The 20,816-nt window shown below is 41.3% G+C and overlaps 2 protein-coding genes and 1 long non-coding RNA gene across 3 annotated transcripts; 2 read left to right on the top strand and 1 right to left on the bottom strand.

The window, feature by feature from the left end:
• Positions 1–325: 325 nt before the first annotated feature.
• DR1 (down-regulator of transcription 1) lies at positions 326–12,832 on the bottom strand. The gene is made up of 3 exons (XM_084758791.1): positions 12,356–12,832; positions 4,790–4,953; positions 326–2,272 (listed from the first exon to the last, which is right to left on the bottom strand). The coding sequence occupies exons 1-3, from the start codon at positions 12,573–12,575 to the stop codon at positions 2,126–2,128; spliced, it is 531 nt and encodes a 176-aa protein (XP_084614917.1). The 5' UTR covers positions 12,576–12,832; the 3' UTR covers positions 326–2,125.
• LOC311584442 lies at positions 2,205–4,190 on the top strand. The gene is made up of 2 exons (XR_014774881.1): positions 2,205–2,293; positions 3,465–4,190. It is a non-coding gene; the product is annotated as an uncharacterized lncRNA (long non-coding RNA).
• On the top strand, positions 12,673–15,650 carry LOC311584237 (uncharacterized protein; the record flags this gene model as incomplete). The annotated part of the gene is made up of 3 exons (XM_084758337.1): positions 12,673–12,705; positions 12,828–13,596; positions 15,468–15,650. The coding sequence occupies 3 exons, from the start codon at positions 12,673–12,675 to the stop codon at positions 15,536–15,538; spliced, it is 873 nt and encodes a 290-aa protein (XP_084614463.1). The 3' UTR covers positions 15,539–15,650.
• Between the last annotated feature and the right edge of the window lie 5,166 nt (positions 15,651–20,816).

Raw genomic sequence — 20,816 nt, 5'->3', positions numbered from 1 at the left:
TATTTGAGATGGGAAGCTATTTACTAACTTTATTTCTTACTAACTAGGAACTTTGTTTTTCTAAGACTAAACCATTCTAGTGACTAAAGCAACAAATAATTGTGACTTCTAAGTGCTAAAACAAGATGCTGCTTAATAAACTTTGTTGTTCCTCTATATGGACAAAAAAAAAAAAAGCAAAACTATGTTTTCTGAAACAGTAGTAAAATAATGAAAAAGGGGATTCTAAACACAGCAAATAACCAGTGTCTTTTGAGTTTCCCATTCTCAAAAGTAGTAAAAATGTTAACAGAAATTGCCCTATAATCATTAAATATAAAAACAATTTATAAAACACATCAGAATTTTATTGCTTGAAGAATACAGCATATGAAATCACAAGAACATCAAAGTGAAAAGTCACTAGGCTTCAGACACAGACACATTATCAGATGCAGTGAAACACTAGTTAACCTGAAGTCTGCATCAGAAAGAAAAAGGTATGGAAAAATATCTAAATTGTTGTTTACTTGAGAAACATACACTTAAAACAAAGGAAAAGAACGTTACAGTACAAATTAGAAAACCCAAAAGTGTCTAACTTATCTCTGTAGCCTAAACTACCTACCTTTGGTACTTAACCTTTTTGAAAAAACAATTCCTTCTATATCTCCGAACACTTCATGGCCATAGCCACAAAGTAACTTCAACATAAAACATTCAGAAAAGTGACTACCCTTTCTGTTATATGGGGGCGTATGTCAGATAAATGCATAACAAGATTTCCCTTCTTCTAAAACTGAAAAATATGAATATCAAGAAATCTAATACTTATAAACTTTACTTAGCTCGTCAAATGAAATTGGAATCCTGGCAGCTGGAATCTCCTCTGGGGCTTGGTGAATACAGAATTTAAATGACTTGGCAACTGACACAGGGACTTCATGACTCCCCATTATCTTAGGCAGCGTATTTCTGTTTCCAAAATACAAGCACTACGCCATTCCTCCAAATACACTGGATCCCTGGGTATTTGGGATCAAATGTAACTGGATCATAAACACTAACCATCCTTTATTCACTGAAACCAAATTAAAGCTGCTCCCTTTTAACAAGCAAGTTAACACTTTATATAGGGCTGGTCAGTTATGACACTTTTTAAGCAAACGCAAAACTTTACAGCTATCACTCAATTATGATGAAATGACAGTATCATATAAAGTTAGCATTGGACTCTTTAGGCCACCTAGTCAAGAAAATGTAAATGCTACGCTAATACCAAACAATAAGCTAAATGTTAAATAATTTTTTAAAGCCCTCTCTCATAGCAAACACGTTTATTAGCTTTCACTATTTCCCCTAGCAAAGGTTTGACTACCCATGAGCCTCAGTTAAACCACTTGCCTCACAAGCCCCACCTAAGCCCTGATGACAGAAATATAAATGGACTAAGCAAGCAACACCATGAACAATCACTGAACTGGAGTGAACGAGGAAGAGCCAGGACAGTTTTCAACATCAGCCTCTGAATGGCGTAGCATGGTCCAGGGTAAATTATAACAAAACAACAAAATCAGAAACATTAACTCATCGAATTTATACAACTACTAGTGAATACATATCTTTTCTAGTTATTGACTGTCTTGAGATTTTCTCTAAACAAGTACATATATTTGAGCATATATAATTGTTGCCTGCATATATACTCACTTTAAAAGGCAAAAAAAGTTAGATACTATACAGAACTGAACTTTTTCCACCAACCTGATTCAATGTATTCTGCATCACACCATGCCCCATATCAATATACAACTTTCAATTTTAGTTCAAAGGGCAGAGAAAATGCAAATACAGATTAAAAGATCTCTAAATTTCATGGAATTTTTATAAACCTGAAGTTTTCTGTAACACTGTTTATTGTCCAAATAAAGGGTTCACACTGGTCTAAGATTCCAGAAACACCATCACAAATTCAAAGCTGATTATTATACTGAACCTCGAATTCCCAACAGTTCAAGGAGACAGTTTTACATGTGCAGCACAGTAGTTGAAACCTGGCAGCAGAACACCCATGGTAAGTCCACCAAAATGCACACAAAGCTACAGATAAGCATTTCCTCCCCTGTTTTCTTATAGACGGTGAGTGTCAGATGTCGTCGTCGTCGTCTTCATCCTGAGAGGAGCCTGCCTGATTGGACGCGCTGGCGGAGGCTGCAGCCAGCTGGGCTTGTTGGGCAGCCTGCTGCATCTGAAGCCATTCCTGCTGGGCCAACTCTGCTTGCTGCTGTCTAGCCTAAGATTTAAAAACATAAAAGCAAGTATATACATTTTAGTTAAATGTAAATAAACCATCTTACAGACTTATTAAATGTAGATATTTTACAAGTACTATGTAATTATAACATACCTAGAAAACAAGAACTTGTAATGTCTTTTAGCTCAACTAAAGAAACTGAAAGGCTAACAGAGGGGCTGGAGAGACGCTCAGCAGTGAAGAGCACTGGCTGCTCTCACAGAGGACCTGGGTTTGGTTCTCAGCCCCATGTGGCTGTTCACAGCTTTCTGTTAACTCCAGTTCCAAGGGACCCAACACCCTCTTCTGGCCTCTGCACATGTGGTATACATGCAAAACACCCACACATAAGATTAAAAATATTTTTTAAAAAAGTTGACAGAGCTGGGTGATGGTGGTGTACACCTTTAGACCTAGGACTTGGGAGGGAGACCTGTGTCCCAGACCAGCCTGGTCTAATGAGAGAGCTCCAGGACAGCCAAGGTTACAGGGGGGAAACCATATCTCAAAAAACAAACGAACACTTGGGAGGCAGAGGCAGGCGGATGGCTGTGAGTTCGAGGCCAGCCTGGTCTACAAAGCGAGTCCAGGACAGCCAAGGCTACACAGAGAAACACTGTCTCGAAAAAACAAACAACCCCCCCCCCCCAAACCAAAAACCAGCCATTCTCGTGGCTTGAAAAGTCTCTAGCAAAAAAAAAAAAAAAAAAAAAAAGAAAGAAAGAAAGAAAGAAAGGTCTCTAGCACAGGTAGGGAAATACCCGGAGAACGCAACAGCTACCTTGGTATCTTCTGAGTTCTTATTACAATTCTCTACTCTCATGCTTCAAAAGAAACCTACAACATAAAATGTTCCTCAAATGTATACCACACGTTTGCATTTTCATTGTCTTTCTTCATATCCAGTATATCTGAAGTTTCCTAAATTTCACTTACTGATGAAACTGTACACTTCCTTCAAGTGAAAAAACTGAAATATTGTTTTTTCAGCGGGGCGTGGTGGCGCATGCCTTTAATCCCAGCACGAGAATTAACATTAGGAACCAATTTAAAAAAGAAAAAAGACTTAACCAAATATAAAATTGTTAAAAGAACACGGAGACACTAGGGAGATGCCAACTGCAAGCAATAGTTGTTAATCTAATCTGAAAACAAAACGAGAGACTATAGCACTTAAAATTTATGTTTCAAGGACCCTGGCAGATCTGAACTCATCCCTGAAGAACAGGTGTACTGGCTAAAGCATGGAAACCCACCGGGGACCCACACCAAGAAGCGTGCAGGCTCAGGCTGGCTCTGTGACAGAAAATGCAGACTGGATTCAGTTCCTACTACAGGACAAACTGGTACAGCCAGTGCAGAAAGTATTTCTGGATCCTGGGTGTGATGGCACACACTTATAATCCTAGCACCTGCTGGCAGTGAAATCCTGTCTCAAAAGACCTAAGAAATTCCTGGACTGGTCAAAGGAACTGGAAGAGGAAAGAAAGGAAGCAAGGCCCCTATTGGTGGTAGAATCTAAGAAGATTTCAGATAGCAAAGCAGATATCTGAACAGTACAGTGGTCTCCCCATACGTAGTTTCATTCTGTATGATTTCCGTTACCTGGAATCAACCAAAATATTAAATGGGAGAGGTAAAGCACCTTTATCTGCTGAGCTAATGTATACAATCTGCTTGGTAATGTGGCTAGAACTCAATAAATATTGAAAAATACTTTTCTTATTAATTTATTTTTAAGACTTATTATATTATTTTAATTATGTACATGTGCTTGTGTGTCTGTAGGAAATATGTGCAATGACTACTGGTAGCCTTAGAGGCCAAAGGTATTGGAGCCGCCCAATGTAGGTCTGGGAACTAAACTTGGGTCCTCTGTTTGTTTGTTTGTTTGTTGAGATAGGGTTTCCCTGTGTAGCCTTGGCTGCCCTGGACTCGCTTTGTAGACCAGGCTGGCCTCGAACTCAGAGATCCACCTGCCTCTGCCTCCCGAGTGCTGGATTAAAGGCGTGCGCCACCACGCCTGGCTCTAGCTTCTCTTACTAAAGGGTACTGGGACCTTGTGCTTGATAACGGTTAAGGCTCGAGTGCAGTGATATTTGGTGGTACACATTCTTATGATCTCAGTACCAGCTTGGGCCGCACAGCCAATACCTTACTACACAGAAAAGGTAACCAGACCTTCCTTCTAGTCCACTCCTAATAAACCCTGGTAGCAACCCTCTCATCTGCCTATTAAAGCTTAAAGATATCTAAATGTATTTTCATGCTTTTAGATCATCATTCTATCTGGGAAAAAAAAAACCCAATAAAATCTTAAGCAGTATTTGACATTATTCTCTTTAGAAAACTAGTTGATGCAACCATTTAGATAAACCAGAGTCAGAGTGGCCACGCTCTAAGTACTGGGCTCTGTATAAGCAATGAGCTGGAACGAGAATCCTCTAGGGTGTTGATTTACAAACTCCCTGATTTAGGTAGATTTCCAATGAAAATTATGTAAAACATATTACTTACTTTTGCAAATAATTCCTGTTGCTGTCTCAGTAATTCCTCTTCAGGAATGCCAAGGTTTTCCAGCCGGGAACTGGCCTTTCTTCGTTTTAACGCCACCGTCTTGCATTCCTGTAAGACTTCTTTTACTTCACTGATGTAAGAGCCAAAGCCCAAACCTTCTAGTGCTACAGAAATGAAAAAGGGAAAAAAGTATAAATGGAACATTCATTTTTGGATTTAGTTTTCCCTTGGGAGAAAAAGTTTATTATTTTCTAATAATGTTACCTATTTCACAGTTATTTAGCAATTGTCTGGGTGGCTAAGAAAGTATTTTTTAATCAACTATTATTTTTCAAGTGTTACTTTTATTTTTATTTTTAATGTGTGTCTGTGTGTGTGCATGTTTGAGATCTGTACAGGTAGATGTGGTACCCAGAGGCCAGATGGGCACAAGACACCCAGGAGCTCAGGCTAAAGGCTGTTGTGAAGCAGCAGGTGAGCGTGTGGGAACCCAAGTCCTTCTGCGAGAGACGCATCTTGCTCTTCAGCTTTGGGCGATCTCTCCAGCCCACGCCCACCCACTTCCTTAACATCTGACCACAGACTGGCTGAAGCCTAAGGAGCATTTCAAGGCACCAACCTTCATTTTCCCCGAATTTTTAAATTTTATGTTTCTTAAGAGAGTAACGTGGTTAGAGTAAGAAAAATATCTTTCATACACCACTCACAGTGAGTCAAGCATCCTTAAGTTTATCACTCTTAAAGAATACAAAAAAGGGGCTGGAGAGATGGTTCAGAGGTTAAGAGGACTTGGCTGCTTTACTGAAGGTCCCAAGTTCAATTCCCAGCAACAGATGGTGGCTCACAGCCATCTATAATGAGATCTGGTGGCTTCTTCTGGTGCACATGCATATATGCAGGCAAAACACTGTATACATAGTAAATAAAGAAAAAAAATCTTTAAAAAATTACAAAGAAGGCAAATATTTGGAATTTACTTGTTAATAACACAGTTTGCCCATTACAAAAAAAGTAGGCTAGGAACACACATGTATTAGGTTGCAGAAAGACAGGACGAGGGAAGAGTGACGTTTCTCCTCCCTCTACTGTACCGAGAGGGTAGTAATATCCACTTGTCCCAATACTCAGGAGCTGAAGAAGTCTGAGCTACTGAGACTCAAGAGAAGAGATTGTAACGTACAGCTCCACTTAACTTACACAAGTCAACTTCTCGCAGCAGTGATGACCTCTCTCCAGAAGACAAGAAGGACACAAGAACAAATAACTGGTGCAAAGCCTCAGTTCCTACTTCATGTTGTAAAATGCCCAGGATGCTATGAGACCCCTCGCTGCCCTTTGTTAGCATACAGGCAGAAAAGCAAGGCTGATAAAAGGATGCTCAATTAATGTGAGTAAGGAATCATCTCAATAAACACACTATGGACTAAAAACAACACACCGTCTCTCACTTCTTTAGCTTCTTACTTGAGCAAGGGAAGAACATGACATCTTTCATTTAAAGTGAGATGATGTATGTCATTCTTGCCTTGTTGTCCTGGCATGAAGACAACCATGCCCTGATGGCACAGTACTCATGATGGCACAGTACTCATGATGGCACAGTACTCCAGAAAACTAGGAAACACTAAGGACTGAGAATCATTTATTTCTACATTTTTACCGCAATGCTAAATACTAAGCAATGGTAAACAAGTGTAGGGCTGTAGAAGGGAAACAAAAGCCTCAGGCTGTGGGTGTAGCACACAGATAGAAAACACTTGCCTAACAGGCACAAGGCCCTGAGTTCAAGTTCTCAAAAAAAAAAAAAAAAAAAAAAAAAAAAGTAAGATTTTAAGAAATAATAAACCAGGCATCATGGTGGTGTACACTTTAATCCCAGCCCTCAGGAGGCCCAGGCAAGTAGAGGTAGGCAGATCTCTATGAGTTCCAGGACAGCCGGGGGTAGGGCGGGGGGCGGTGTGTATGGGGTGTGTGTGTGTGTGTGTGTGTGTGTGTGTGTGTGTGTGAGAGAGAGAGAGAGAGAGAGAGAGAGAGAGAGAGAGAGAGAGAGAGAGAGAAAAGAGGAGATAGGAGGGAAAAGGAGGAAGGAAGGAGGAGGCTAAGAAAAGAAAAATAATAAAATTCTTCCACCCCAAAACAAACAAACAAACACAAAAACCTACTAGAAAGAGCAACTGATCATGTAATAGTTTACAGTGCAAATTTCAAGTGTCCCTTTGAGAAAATAATGGTATTATTTAGGCAACACAACATGTGCATTTTAATTCTGTGTTAAAACTTCTTTGCAATCAGTTTGTCTGATTTCAAAATTACTACATATCTGCTTTCCAAAATACACTGTAGCTTTAAAGCAAAGCTACTCAAAATATGATCCAAGGACTTGTGCCAGAGTTTGTTGTAATGGAGGTTGTTTTAAACAGTTATGAATGGAAATTCAGCTGGACACAATGACACATGCCTGTAATCCTAGCACTCAGGAGGCAGAGGCAAGTTGATCTCTGAGTTTGAGGCCAGCCAGGACTACACAGAGAAACCCTGTCTTAAAAAAACTGAAACCAAATCGATGTGTTCACATAAACCAGTAACAGAATAAAGAGCTATTGGCAACTGTTGAAAGCTTTTATTCATATATCTATGATTGTTTTTCAGGACAGGGTTTCTATGGGTGGCCCTGACTGTCCTAGACTCGATTTGTAGACCAGGCTCACCTCAAACTCACAGAAATCTTCCTGCCTCTGCCCCCTGAGTGCTGGGATAAAAGACGTGCGCCACCAGACATGGCTGTATCTGTTATTACACCAATCTACTGAAAATGAAATGGGGGTGGGAAGAAGCTTTTTAATCCAATTATGGTATTTTGTATATTTATTTGGTGACAAAATTATTTTAATCTTTATCTGCACTATACAAAAATGCCTTAGAATGTTTAGATTGCTTCAATAAGAAAGTCAGGTAGCAACTGAGTAAATGAAATGGCCTGAAGTAAGGTGTAATTAACCTTATTACTAAAACCCAAAACTTCAACATGAGTACCTCTTTAAAATGTTTATTAGCAAAAAACAGGGGCTGGAGAGATGGCTCAGCAGTTAAGAGCTGGCTGTTCTTCCAAAACACTGGGGTTCAATTCCCAGCACCCACATGGGGGTTATCACTGTCTGTAACTCCAGTTCCAGGGGATCTGACATCCTCACATAGACATACCTTCAGGTAAAACACCAATGCATATAAAATAAAAAAAATTATATTTGTAAATTATGTGTGTGTATACCAAAGTTAAAAAAACCAAAATTCTATATTACTATTGCATATGTGTGTATCTTCTGTTTCTAAATAATGCATGTGGCTGGCCTGGAACTTACCTGCCTTTGCCTCTCACAGAAAAGCAATTTGAAAAAAAATGTATCTACCATAATTTTACCAAGCTAAAGCACAAACCTTTAAAAAAAAGAAAAACTCACCTGGGCAGTGGTGATGGCACACACCTTTAGTGCCAGGACTTGGGAGGCAGAGGCCAGCCTGGTCTACAGAGGAGTTCCAAGATAGCCCTGGCTACAGAGAAATTCTGTCTCAAGAAAACCAAGTACCCAGAGGAAGGATAGCAGGCTACCAAGAAGAGACTTGATACCCTCTGAGCATATACAGGTGGAGGAGGTCTTCCTCAGTCACAGTCATAGGGAAGGGGAGTAAGGGGAAAATGGGAGGGAGGGAAGAATGGGAGGATACAAGGGATGGGATAACAATGGAAATGTAATATGAATTAATAAAATATGTTTTAAAAAAATAAAGCCTATACCATGTAAAAAACAAACAAAAAACCCAAGTACCCTCCTCACCAAAAAACTTCTCAAAACAAAACTTATAAGTGATTATATAACATGAAATTACAATAAAATCTACGCTAGTTGGAGCAAAACTATAATATTCTTATAAACTTAATGGCAACATCACAAGAAAAAGGCAAATTTGAGTGCCAGCAGGTCAGTGCAGTTTGTAACATTAGCGGGCTGCCACTATCACACAAGGAACAGTTTCTTCCACTGTAGCTTTCTGTGTGCATTAAACACAAGCTAGAGCCAGGGGTGGTGGCGCACGCCTTTAATCCCAGCACTCCGGAGGCAGAGGCAGGTGGATCGCTTTGAGTTCGAGGCCAGCTTGGTCTATAAACCAAGTCCAGGACAGCCAAGGCCAAAACAGAGAGACCCTGTCTTGAAAAACCAAACCAAACCAAACCAACCACCAACCAACCAAAAAACAAAAAAACCTCAAGCTAGAACATTCCAAAGCTGAGCTATTTAGTATGTTGTTTGCTACAGCTGTACTTTGATTCAATCATCTTGACTTTTACGTCAATCAGAACTCTAAAGATATCCTAGAAAAGAATAAGCCTTCTCTCAAGAAGACAGATTGTGTTACTAAATTTTGGAACAAACAAACCCTTAGGCAGACCTTATTGAAATCTTTTGCCGTTTTCATTTAAAAGTTGATGTGTGACAAAAATGGTTTTTCTTTTCCTTTATGAAGAGTCAAAGGGAATTTTAACTATTTGTTAATAATCTTCTTAAAGATTTAGGACAACAATCATATATACAATGTTTAAAAAAAAGGGGGGGGGGCTCTCACGTCTTTAATCCCAGTACTCAGGAGGCAGAGGCAGGAGGATCGCTGTGAGTTGGGGGCCAGCCCAGTCTACAAAGTGAGTCCAGGAAAGTCAAGGCTACACAGAAAAAGACAACGACAACTTGGCTTCCAATTTTTTTATCACTCAGGAAAACCAAACAAGTAGGGGGGAAAATACCAGTTTTAAGAAATCAAATGTGAGCCAAGCAGTGGTGGTGCACGCCTTTAATCCCAGCACTCGGGAGGCAGAGGCAGATGGATCGCTGTGAGTTCGAGTCCATCCTGGTCTACACAGCGAGTCCAGGACAGCCAAGGCTACACAGAGAAACCCTGTCTGGGAAAAAATAAATAAGTAAATAAAAAGAAAATGTATCAAATGTGTGGGCTCGGAGTACAGCTCTGTAGCACAGCGCTTGCCCATATATGAGGCCCTGTTCAGCACACATACACAAAAGAATCCTGGGAAGGGGCTCCTACGTTAAGACCAGCCTAGGCCACACAGTAGGACCCCGTGAGCATCTTGTCTTTCCTGATCCTGGGGGCAAAAATACTGCTTTTTTCTTACAGGGTATCTACTATGTGCTGAAATGACAGCGTACATGTGTACGTAATGTAATATATACATGAATGCGGACACACACACACACATGTAGCATGTATGTGTACATAATGTAACTATTTACATACATGAATGCGGACACACACGTGTAGCATGTACGTGTACATAATGTAACTATTTACATACATGAATGCGGACACACACACGTGTAGCATGTATGTGTACATAATGTAACTATTTACATACATGAATGCAGACACACACGTGTAGCATGTATGTGTACATAATGTAACTATTTACATACATGAATGCGGACACACACGTGTAGCATGTATGTGTACATAATGTAACTATTTATATACATGAATGCGGACACACACGTGTGTATATACATATACCATGACTCCACCACCCACGGGGTCTTCTGGGATACTAAACACAACAGAGTGTATTTTAAATCTACCTTCAGTACAGCTCAAAAATGAATCACTTGATCTTGCTGAAAGCGAGAAAATAGATATGTTCAATATGAACAGATGTATTCTCCACAAGTAAGTAAAAATGTGGGGTTGGGGATTTAGCTCAGTGGTAGAGCGCTTGCATAGCAAGTGCAAGGCCCTGGGTTCAGTCCTCAGCTCTGGGAAAAAAAAAATAAAGAAAGTAAAAAGGCTTTAAAGTTAAATTATTGCTAGAGGCAGGAGTGTTGGCATACGCCTGTAATCACAGCACTTGGGAGGCAGAGTCAGGCAGATCTCTCTCTCTCTCTCTCTCTTTTTTTTTTTTTTTTTTGGTTTCTCGAGACAGGGTCTCTCTGTGTAGCCCAGGCTGTCCTGGACTTACTCTGTAGCCCAGGCCGGCCTCTGAAGGTGATCCACCTGCCTCCACCTCCCAAGTGCTAGGAGCTGGGATTAAAGGCATGGGCTATCACGCCCGGCAATACATCTTTTCTAAAAAATTATAAAAAGGCAATGATAGAGAACTACCTGCCTAGTATGATTAAATTTGTAATCTAGAAATTGTTGGGATTTTTTTCTTTTCTTTTTTTGTTTTTTTGCGACAAGGTTTTTCTGTGTATAGGCATGGCTGTCCTTGACTCACTTTGTAGATCAAGCTGGCCTTCAGGAACTCAGATCTGCCTGCCTCTGCCTCCCTGAGTGCTGGGATTAAAGTGCTTGAAATTTTCACTAGATTATTAAAAAATGGAAGTTACTGCCTCAAACTGAATGCAACTTTCTCATAAGGGTTCATGAAAAGCCACAGAAAGTATCTGCCAAAACAGCCTCCCAAACCCCTACTGCAAATCCAAGATAAGAAACTACTGAAACTTTTACAAGTGCTTGTCAATAAAAGCTTAAATATACATGCACATCCCCCTGGGAACAGCACGAGGAAAGGGCAGGCTGTAGCTCAGTAATAGTGCTTGCGTTCAAGCCCCAGTACTGCCCATCACCAGTGAAAAACCACTGTTTACAAATAACCTTCAGTGCAAGCATTTAAGTATTTTCAAAGAACAATCAAAAGTTGAAGGAAGTCAAAAAGAAAAAAAGATGTGGCCCTTGCCTTTTCGTACAGAAGTGCTCTGGTGACCTGGTGAGGACTGTTCCACCATGTGATCATTTTAAAACAAAAATATAATTCCTTTTATGAAAGCGATAACTTTACATTGAACACATTCATGTTAATAACTTGTGTGTGTGTGTGTGCGCGCGCTCAGAATCAGACCCAGCTAGGTAGATACCAGTGACCTACATTCACAGCCAGGTTTTTTTTGTCCATGGGTTCAAAAATGAATCTTTTCCTCCACAGTGGTAAAGAGGTCAGGTGAGCAAGAGCTACTGAGTCAACTCATGCTTGAAGGTCTGTCTAAAATTTAACTTTCCAAGAGAAAACTTTAAGGTTCCTTTCTCAGCTATTATCCAAGTTTAACTCTAAGGAGTCAATTCTTACTGCTTTAAATACATGATTGCAAACTGTACAAGTTAGGTGTTGAGGATGTTTGTTGACCCTAATGTCTGCCCTCCTTATTTGCATTAGCTGGATGAAAAGTGTCCTTAGAATGCTACATAGGTGGATTATTATTATTATTATTATTATTATTATTATTATTATTATTATTATTATTATTATTATTTTGGTTTTTCGAGACAGGGTCTCTCTGTGTAGCCTTAGTTGTTCAGTACTCACATTGGCCTCGAACTCACAGCGATCCACCTGCCTCTGCCTCCCGAGTGCTGGGATTAAATAGGTATTTTTTTTAAGGTACACCTTTGTTGACTTTTCATTAACAGCACTGCTAGTGGAAAGAAGGCTCTGTGTGACACCAAGCGGTTAAGAAGACTGTTCCCCTGGCCCTTTATTTAATCCAACCCAAACCCACAAAACTACCTTACCTTGTATGACATGCTCTGGTGAAATTGTCTTCTTTTCCGATTTGTTGCAAATCTCATTGGCTTCAGAAGATATAAGGTGAATGAATTCAGTGCAGCAGTTCACCACCAGCTCTCGGGCGTCGTTGGCCACCCGGACATTAGGGAGAGTCTCTTTGATCATCTTATTTATAGCAGCTCTGGGGATAGTGAGATCGTCATCGTTGCCAGACGAGGAAGCCATCGTTCCCTTCCTGTCTTCGAGCCCCAACTTTTAAACTCTCCTCGCAGCTGGTCCGCCACTCCACGAAAGATTTCTCAGAAGGCGCCCTTGGAGAGGGATGTCGGGGTCCGGGAGCTCAGGGAAAGAAGGCGTAAAGACCGAGGAGGAGGAGGAGGAGGAGGAGGAGGAGGAGGAGGAGGAGGAGGAGCGGGACCGAGGGCGGGGAATACCGACTGTGTGGCGGGGTTTAGTGCGGGTGTGACGGAGGGTTAGGGGGCTGGGGGCTCGGGGACACCGCTCGCGGGGCTCAGGGCTGGAGAACCACCCTCCGCGTCGCCTCGGACCGACCAGCGCTGTCGTTTAACCGAACCTAAGCGGCGCGGGGGCGCACGCCGGACCCAGGAGGGCCGGGCCGGCCGCAGCACCGGGCGGACGCCCAGCAGGCTCGGCTCTAGTGAGCCGGAGGAGCCGCCGCGGCCGCCGCCACCCGCAGCGGTTGCCGCCGCCTCGGCCACACCATCCTCCAGGCACCCGCGCCGCCGCCTCACAACATGTCTGCCGAAGCCGCAGCTGAACGCACGCCGGCGGCCTGGGAGCGAACGCGGAGAGGGCGGAAGGCAGCGGGAGCCGCCGCGGCCGCCAGCGCAGCCGCGAGCGGGATGTGGGAGCCGAAGCGGCGCCAACGGGTGGTCTCCCTCCGGGCCGGGGAAGGAGGTTTGCCGCAAGCTGATCCCAACACGCTTTGCGCCACCGGAAGTCTCACTCCCCGGTTCCACCCTCCCTCCTGGACGGATTTCCGGGCGTACTCGCCGTCTCCCGCCCGCCCGCCCCCCCGCAGCACCGAGGCGGGCGGGAACCTTGGGTCCGCGGTACGAGCCGGCGTTTCCTCGGTCGGGCCCTAGGGGAGCTCGCTCGCTCGGCGGCGGCGGGCCACGTGGCGGAGGGGCCCAGGTCATTACTACAGGACTTCCTTTTCCGATTTCCTTGAGTGAATGCCGCTGCAGAACGTGGTTCGGATGGGACATGGGGAAAGCGTGTCCCGGTGTGTGGAGGAAAGGCTTTTATAACTGCTTCCCGGCGTTCAGATAGGAGCTCCCTGTTCTCGTTTAAGAGAAAGAAGTGAAGCCTTCCAAGTGCCTCTCCTCGGTAGCACAAACGGCTAAGTCAGACCCAAAGTAATGGAAACGTTTGGCATACCATGAGTTATGGTGCGGGCTGGCTTTTGGTGGGAAGAGAAAAAAAGAAATGTGGATTACCTCAAGTAACTCTGATATTTTACTTCTTTCTAGGGTGATTATTAATAACTAGTGCCAAGTTCATCACAGAAACCGCATTTTTAAAAATACTGCCAGGCGGTGGTGCTTACACCTTTAAACTCTGCAGGCTCAGGCAAGCAGCTCAAGTTCCAAGACAGCCTGTCTCAAGTAACAAAACAAAACATAGTGGAAGGCAGCTTTTAAAAGGACTAAGCCACTGAATCCATCCCATTTAGTTCATCATAGGCTTTGTTGATCGATCGATCTGCAGCTGGGATGCCTGCAGTGTTAATGTTTGGGTTCCAGTAGGCTGTCACTGTCAACCGTATCCTCCAACCCACCTCATCAGATGTAGATGTAGCTTCAGCACCGAGCTAGAATACCAGCCTTGAGCAATTTATGTATTCAACATTTTCTACAAGATGCTTGCTGGGTATTGTAGTTCTTGATTATCAGTGCTACAAGTTTATTCTGATTATAAAGAGTAAGTTTTTTCTTCAAAAGTGAAATTTGGTTCAGATATATCGTTTTTATGAAGTGCTAAGTTAGTTGACTATTGGTTTAAAAGACTTACTATATTGTCTGAACTTACTTGGGCCTTACTTCATCGGTCTGAAAAAGCTACCTAGTAAAAGTTATTTCCAGAGTTGGCACATACAAATCTTGCTTTTGAATGAAAGTATTTTTAATTTTTATATAATATTTATGCCTTTTAGAGTTATATTCTGTAGACCAATAGAGTATATTCTAAGTTACTATTTCAGAAATTCCATTACTGCATCTGCACTTCATCACTAGATTCTGTGGTAGTATAAATAATGTGGACTGTGTAGAGAAAAGACCTTGCTGGGATTAACACACGCAACACCACTCTCCACAAAAAGTAATGTTTAAGAAGATTAGTCTGAATTAGTATGTGAGAGGGAATGAAATGGGGAGAGACAAAACCACTAGTTATTACACTATTCCAAAAAATAAGTTAACAATGGTAAAAAGATGGAAGAAATGAGGTATTAGAGACAGTTACGGGGAGTTTCTTTGTATTGCATTGGCAGCAAGATCAGAGCATCATGCATATTTATGAGAAAAATGGTAGCTAAGCAGAGAGGCGCTTTGAATGGAGAAATAGAACAATCTAAAGGAAGAGTGGGAATGTGGAGTCATCTCCACAGAGGGCTTGTGAGAACCACAGAGCCACTGTCCGGATGGCTTATACCTTCATCCTTAGCTCCTGTTTGCTTGGGTTTTGAGACAGGATTTCTCCTTGTAGCCCTGGCTGTCCTGGAACTAGTTCTGTAGACCAGGCTGGCCTCAAACTCACAGAGATCTGCCTGCCTCTGCCTCCCAAGTGCTGGGATTAAAGGTGTGTGCCACCACACCTTTTGGCAGATGGATGTGTTTCATTTTGCAGAATTTGGAAAAATGAGATATGTGCATCATACCATTGATACATATTCAGGTTTTCAATGGGCAACTGCCTTAAGTTCTGAAAGGGCTGACTGTGTGATTACTCATTTACTAGAAATAATGGCATTTATGGGAATACCTGCACAAATTAAGACTGACAATGCTCCTGCATATGTGTCCCTTAAGATGAAAAACTTCTTTATGTATTATAATATAAAACATGTTACTGGTATACCTCACAATCCCACAGACAAGCAGTTGTGGAAAGAGCACAGACAGAGAAAAAGGGACCGGACCAGCTCGTGGGACAGAGACACCTAAAGACCCGTCCTGCCGACGGATTCCAAGAGGTTTACTCTTCTGTCCCTTTAACCTTTTTTTCCTTCTTGTATATGCTAGTTGGGTTGTATAATAAAGTTTAATTGTTAATAAACAGAGCCAACATCTGGCGCCCAACGTGGGGCCCGATGGGTTCCACAATCCCTAATGATATGAGGGAAGATTCAGTATTCCACGGGATAGAAATGTTGTTTCAGGGTATTGGCAAAATTACAACTGCTGTTGCAAAACTCTTTCCTGCATTATACTTAGAGGGAATTCTTTGTTTTCTCATTGTCCTTTTATTACAATATTTCATGCTTAGAAAGATTAGAAGACAGGCTAATGGCATAGAAAAGCTGGAAGGGTCAGTAAGTTCTATCCTTTTGAAAAAGATTGCAGATTTGACTGGACAGATAGAAAGGCTGAGGAATAAAAATGAAGGGATGGAAAAGCGGATAGAATTTTTGGCATTTGGTAGTGATGAAGGACAGAAAATAGAGAGACCGGAAAGCCAGAAAAACCAGGAAGAGTCAATAAGCTCTATCCTTTTGGAAAGAATTACTGACTTGACTGAACAAATAGGCAAAATGCAGAGAAAACTGGAAGGGCTGGAAAAGCAGAAGACACCTTTGGTTAAAAAGGGTGGAGAAGGTCAGAAACCAGAGGCAAAGGAAGCCAGACCGACCAAAAGGTCTTTGGAAGTAAATGTACCAGTGGAGGATACCTCCACAATCACCCAGGCACCTTCAGCTTTTCCAGTCACTGTAAGACATGTAATCGAGCCAAATGGTGCTGAGGGTCATGACGAAATAGCCTGGTGTCCTGTAGACATGATAGATTTAAAACATTTTAAGGAATCCGTCGTCAGATATGGTATGCATTCTAACTTCGTTAAACAAATGTTAAACAGCTGGGCCTATCAGAATAGACTTGTTCCCCAAGATTGGAAAAATTTAGTTTCAGCGGTATTGAAAGCAGCACAACAGTTACAGTGGTTATCATGGTGGCGAACAGAGGCTATAAAAATAGAACAAGAAAATATCGCACAGGGAATAAATATTAATAGAGATCAATTGCTTGGTGATAAACCATATACTAACATGAAAGAACAAATTCAAGCTGACGATAGAGTGATTGAACAATGTCGTAAGGCAGCCTTGAGAGCTTGAGAGCTGGTAGAGGAACCTGAGAAAACAACTATTCCCTTTACTAAGGTGTTCCAAGGACCTCTGGAGCCTTTTACAGAATTTTTACAGAGATTAGGATCTGCTATGGATAAGGTGATGCCAGATTCTGATAACAAAAAGGCATTAAAACTTATCATGACTTATGAGAATGCAAATGCTGAATGTAAGAAGGTGCTTAGACCGTTAAAGGAAAGAGGCGCTCCATTAGATGACTGGGTAAAGGAGACAGTTAATATCAACTCTCAAGAATATCAGAATAATATTGTGGGACAAGCTTTAGTCAGAGAGCCCAGATATCATAATACTCGGTGCTTCAATTGCGGTCAAATCGGTCATGTGCAAAGAAACTGTAGAAATAGAAGGCGCACTAACCCAGGAGAAAACGTAACTCATAGAAGAGAACAAGGAGGTTCTGGTTATGATGGTAATGAGGTACCAAGACTCCCAGGGTACTGTAGTCGCTGTGGAAAAGGGAAACATTGGGCTTGGGATTGTCAATCTAAGCGAGATGTGCAAGGCAACATCTTGCCGACAGAAAACGGCAAGAGGGGGCCATCGGCTCGGGCCCCCGTAAACAATGCCAGCCGAATTCCTTTGGCCAGTCAAGAAGTGACAAACCCACAAGAAAACGGGAACTGAGTGTTAGCGATCTAATACATGCTACTGAAGGCAGTACAGCCTTAGATCTGGCTTCAAATATGTCTCTTACCCTAACTCCTCAGGTTGAATGTTACAAATTAAATACTGGTGTTTTCGAACCTTTGCCTTCAGGCACAGTAGGATTGGTTCTGGGAAGAAGCGGGCTGACTTCTCAAGGTTTTATTGTGCATCCCGGTATTATAGATGGAGATTCTAAAGGGGAAATAAAAATCTTGGTATGTGTGAAAAAGGAGATGAAAATTGATGCCGGGGATAGGATTGCTCAACTCCTACTGTTTCCTTACATTAAGGGCAAAGCCGCTCCAGTGGAAAAGACTGGTGCGTTCGGGAACACAGGGACACGTGTGTTCTGGCAAACAGTAATTAATGATCAGAGACCTAAGTTAATTATACAATTGAATGGTATTAAAATAGAAGGCTTGATAGACAGTGGAGCTGATGTCTCCATCATTTGCCAAAAGTCTTGAAACCAAACTTGGCCACTTAAGAAGGTTTATACAGAAATTGTAAGAATTGGTAAGTTATCTCAAATAAAACAAAGTGTACAGTGGCTTGAGTGTGTGGGACCAGATGGACAGATAGGGAGGCTGAAACCCTATGTGGCTGACATTCCTATAAATCTATGGAGAAGAGACCTTTTACAACAATGGGGAACTCAGATTACTATTCCTACAAATACTGAGATAAAGAAGGTTGAAACAATGGGTGAATTGGTATGCGCTTCTAGGGAAGAGATTAACGTAAGTGATCAGAGGCGACCACAAGCTATGCCCATTGTCCAACCTCAGAATTCTTCAGATTTAGAATGTCAAAATTTATAAGAGGGGCCACTGCTGAGATACCAACCGCCTTGCCCCTAAAATAGATTTCAAACAGACCTGTATGGCAAGAGCAGTGGCCCTTAACAAAAGAAAAGTTACAGGCGCTTCACGGTTTAGTGCAAGAGCAGCTAGAGGCTCAACACATCGAAGAATCTTCCAGTCCCTAGAATTCCCCTGTGTTTGTGGTAAGAAAAAAATCAGGTAGATAGAGAATGATAACAGATTTGAGGGCCATAAACAAGGTAATTCAACCCATGGGTTCGCTTCAACCTGAAATTCCTTTGCCTTCCTTATTACCTCGGTCTTGGCATATAATTACAATTGATTTAAAAGATTATTTTTTTACCATACCTCTACACGAGAAGGACAGGGAAAGGTTTGCTTTCTCAGTACCTACTCTGAACAGTAATTCTCCAATGAAGAGATATCATTGGAAGGTACTTCCACAGGAAATGTTAAATAGCCCAACTTTATGCCAGTATTTTGTACAACAACCTTTAGAAATACTTCATAAGCTTTTTCCTCAATCTATCATATACCATTACATGGATGATATTCTGCTAGCTGATTCTGATCCTAGTATTGTAGAAAAAATGTTTCAAGAAGCACAAAAAATTCTGCCATGCTGGAGATTACAGAATGCTGTGGAAAAAATACAAAGAAGAGATTCAATTACCTATTTAGGCTATAAAATAACTGAACAAAAAATTCGACCACAAAAGGTACAGATCCGTAGAGATCAATTACAAACTCTTAATGACGTTCAGAGATTATTGGGTGATATTACCTGGTTAAGGCCTACAATCGGGTTAGCTACCTATGAGTTAAGTAACTTGTTTCAGATTTTACAAGGGGATTCGGATTTAAACAGTCCTAGGTGTTTAACTGCTGAAGCAAAAAAAGAGTTAATTCTGGTAAAACAAAAACTTCAAAAAGCATATGTGGATAAAATTGATCCTGAACTTGGTTGCATTTTGGTTATTTTGCCTTCAAAACATTCTCCTACTGGGCTTCTCATGCAAAGGAAAAACAGGATTATAGAATGGATATTCCTGGCAAATAAACAAAACAAAAAATTGAAAACATATATAGAGAAAATTTCTGAATTGATTACAAAGGGAAGAATAAGGTTGCGTCAACTGTCAGGGATGGACCCGGTGGAAATTGTAGTGCCTCTTACTGATTCTGAGATTATGTCACTATGGATTATTAATAAAAATTGGCAAAAAGCTTGTAGTAATTATTTGGGAAACATTAACAATAGATACCCAAAAAACAAACGTATACAGTTTATAAAAAGAACTAATTAGATCCTTCCAAGTATTGTAAAGAGGTCACCAATCTCAGGGGCACCCACCTTTTTCACTGATGCAAATAAATCAGGTATGGCTGGTTATAAGTCTAAAAAAATGACCAAGGTGATTAAAAGCCCCTTTACATCAGTTCAAAAATCAGAATTATATGCTATCCTTATGGTTTTGTTAGATTTTCCTGAACCTCTTAATATAATTACTGACTCTCAATATGCTGAAAAGGTTGTTTTGCATATAAAAACTGCTGAATTTACTCCTGATAACACAGAATTGACTACTTTATTTATAGAACTGCAACAGGTCATCAAAAGCAAAAATTATCCCTTGTATATTACTCATATTCGATCCCATACAGGTTTACCAGGTCCATTGGCACAAGAAAATAAAGAGATCGACAAATTATTGATAGGTAATGTATTCAAAGCCTCCAAATTTCACGAAAAACATCATGTCAATGGTAAGGGGTTGAAGAAAAGATTTTCTATCACTTGACAACAAGCTAGAGAAATAATTAATAAGTGTCCTACATGTTCCTTATATAGTCAACTACCATTACCTGCTGAAATTAACCCTAGAGGTAACAAAAGAAATGAAATTTGGCAGATGGATGTGTTTCATTTTGCAGAATTTGGAAAAATGAGATATGTGCATCATACCATTGATACATATTCAGGTTTTCAATGGGCAACTGCCTTAAGTTCTGAAAGGGCTGACTGTGTGATTACTCATTTACTAGAAATAATGGCATTTATGGGAATACCTGCACAAATTAAGACTGACAATGCTCCTGCATATGTGTCTCTTAAGATGAAAAACTTCTTTATGTATTATAATATAAAACATGTTACTGGTATACCTCACAATCCCACAGACAAGCAGTTGTGGAAAGAGCACAGACAGAGAAAAAGGGACCGGACCAGCTCGTGGGACAGAGACACCTAAAGACCCGTCCTGCCGACGGATTCCAAGAGGTTTACTCTTCTGTCCCTTTAACCTTTTTTTCCTTCTTGTATATGCTAGTTGGGTTGTATAATAAAGTTTAATTGTTAATAAACAGAGCCAACAACACCTAGCCTTCTCTGTCTCTTTTAAGACAGGGTTTCTCTGTGTAGCTGAGGCTGTCCTGGATCTCACTCTGTAGACCAGGCTGTCATCAGACTCACACAGATCTGCTGCCTCTGCCTCCCGAGTGCTGGGATTCAAGGTGTGTGCCACCACACCTAGCCTTCTCTGTCTCTTTTAAGACAGGGTTTCTCTGTGTAGCTGAGGCTGTCCTGGATCTCACTCTGTAGACCAG

The sequence above is a fragment of the Acomys minous genome (genome assembly GCF_964271855.1).
Source record: "Acomys minous genome assembly, chromosome: 15".
In the NCBI taxonomy this organism is placed as follows: Eukaryota; Metazoa; Chordata; class Mammalia; order Rodentia; family Muridae; genus Acomys; species Acomys minous.
This window is presented reverse-complemented; position numbering and strand designations above follow the sequence as displayed.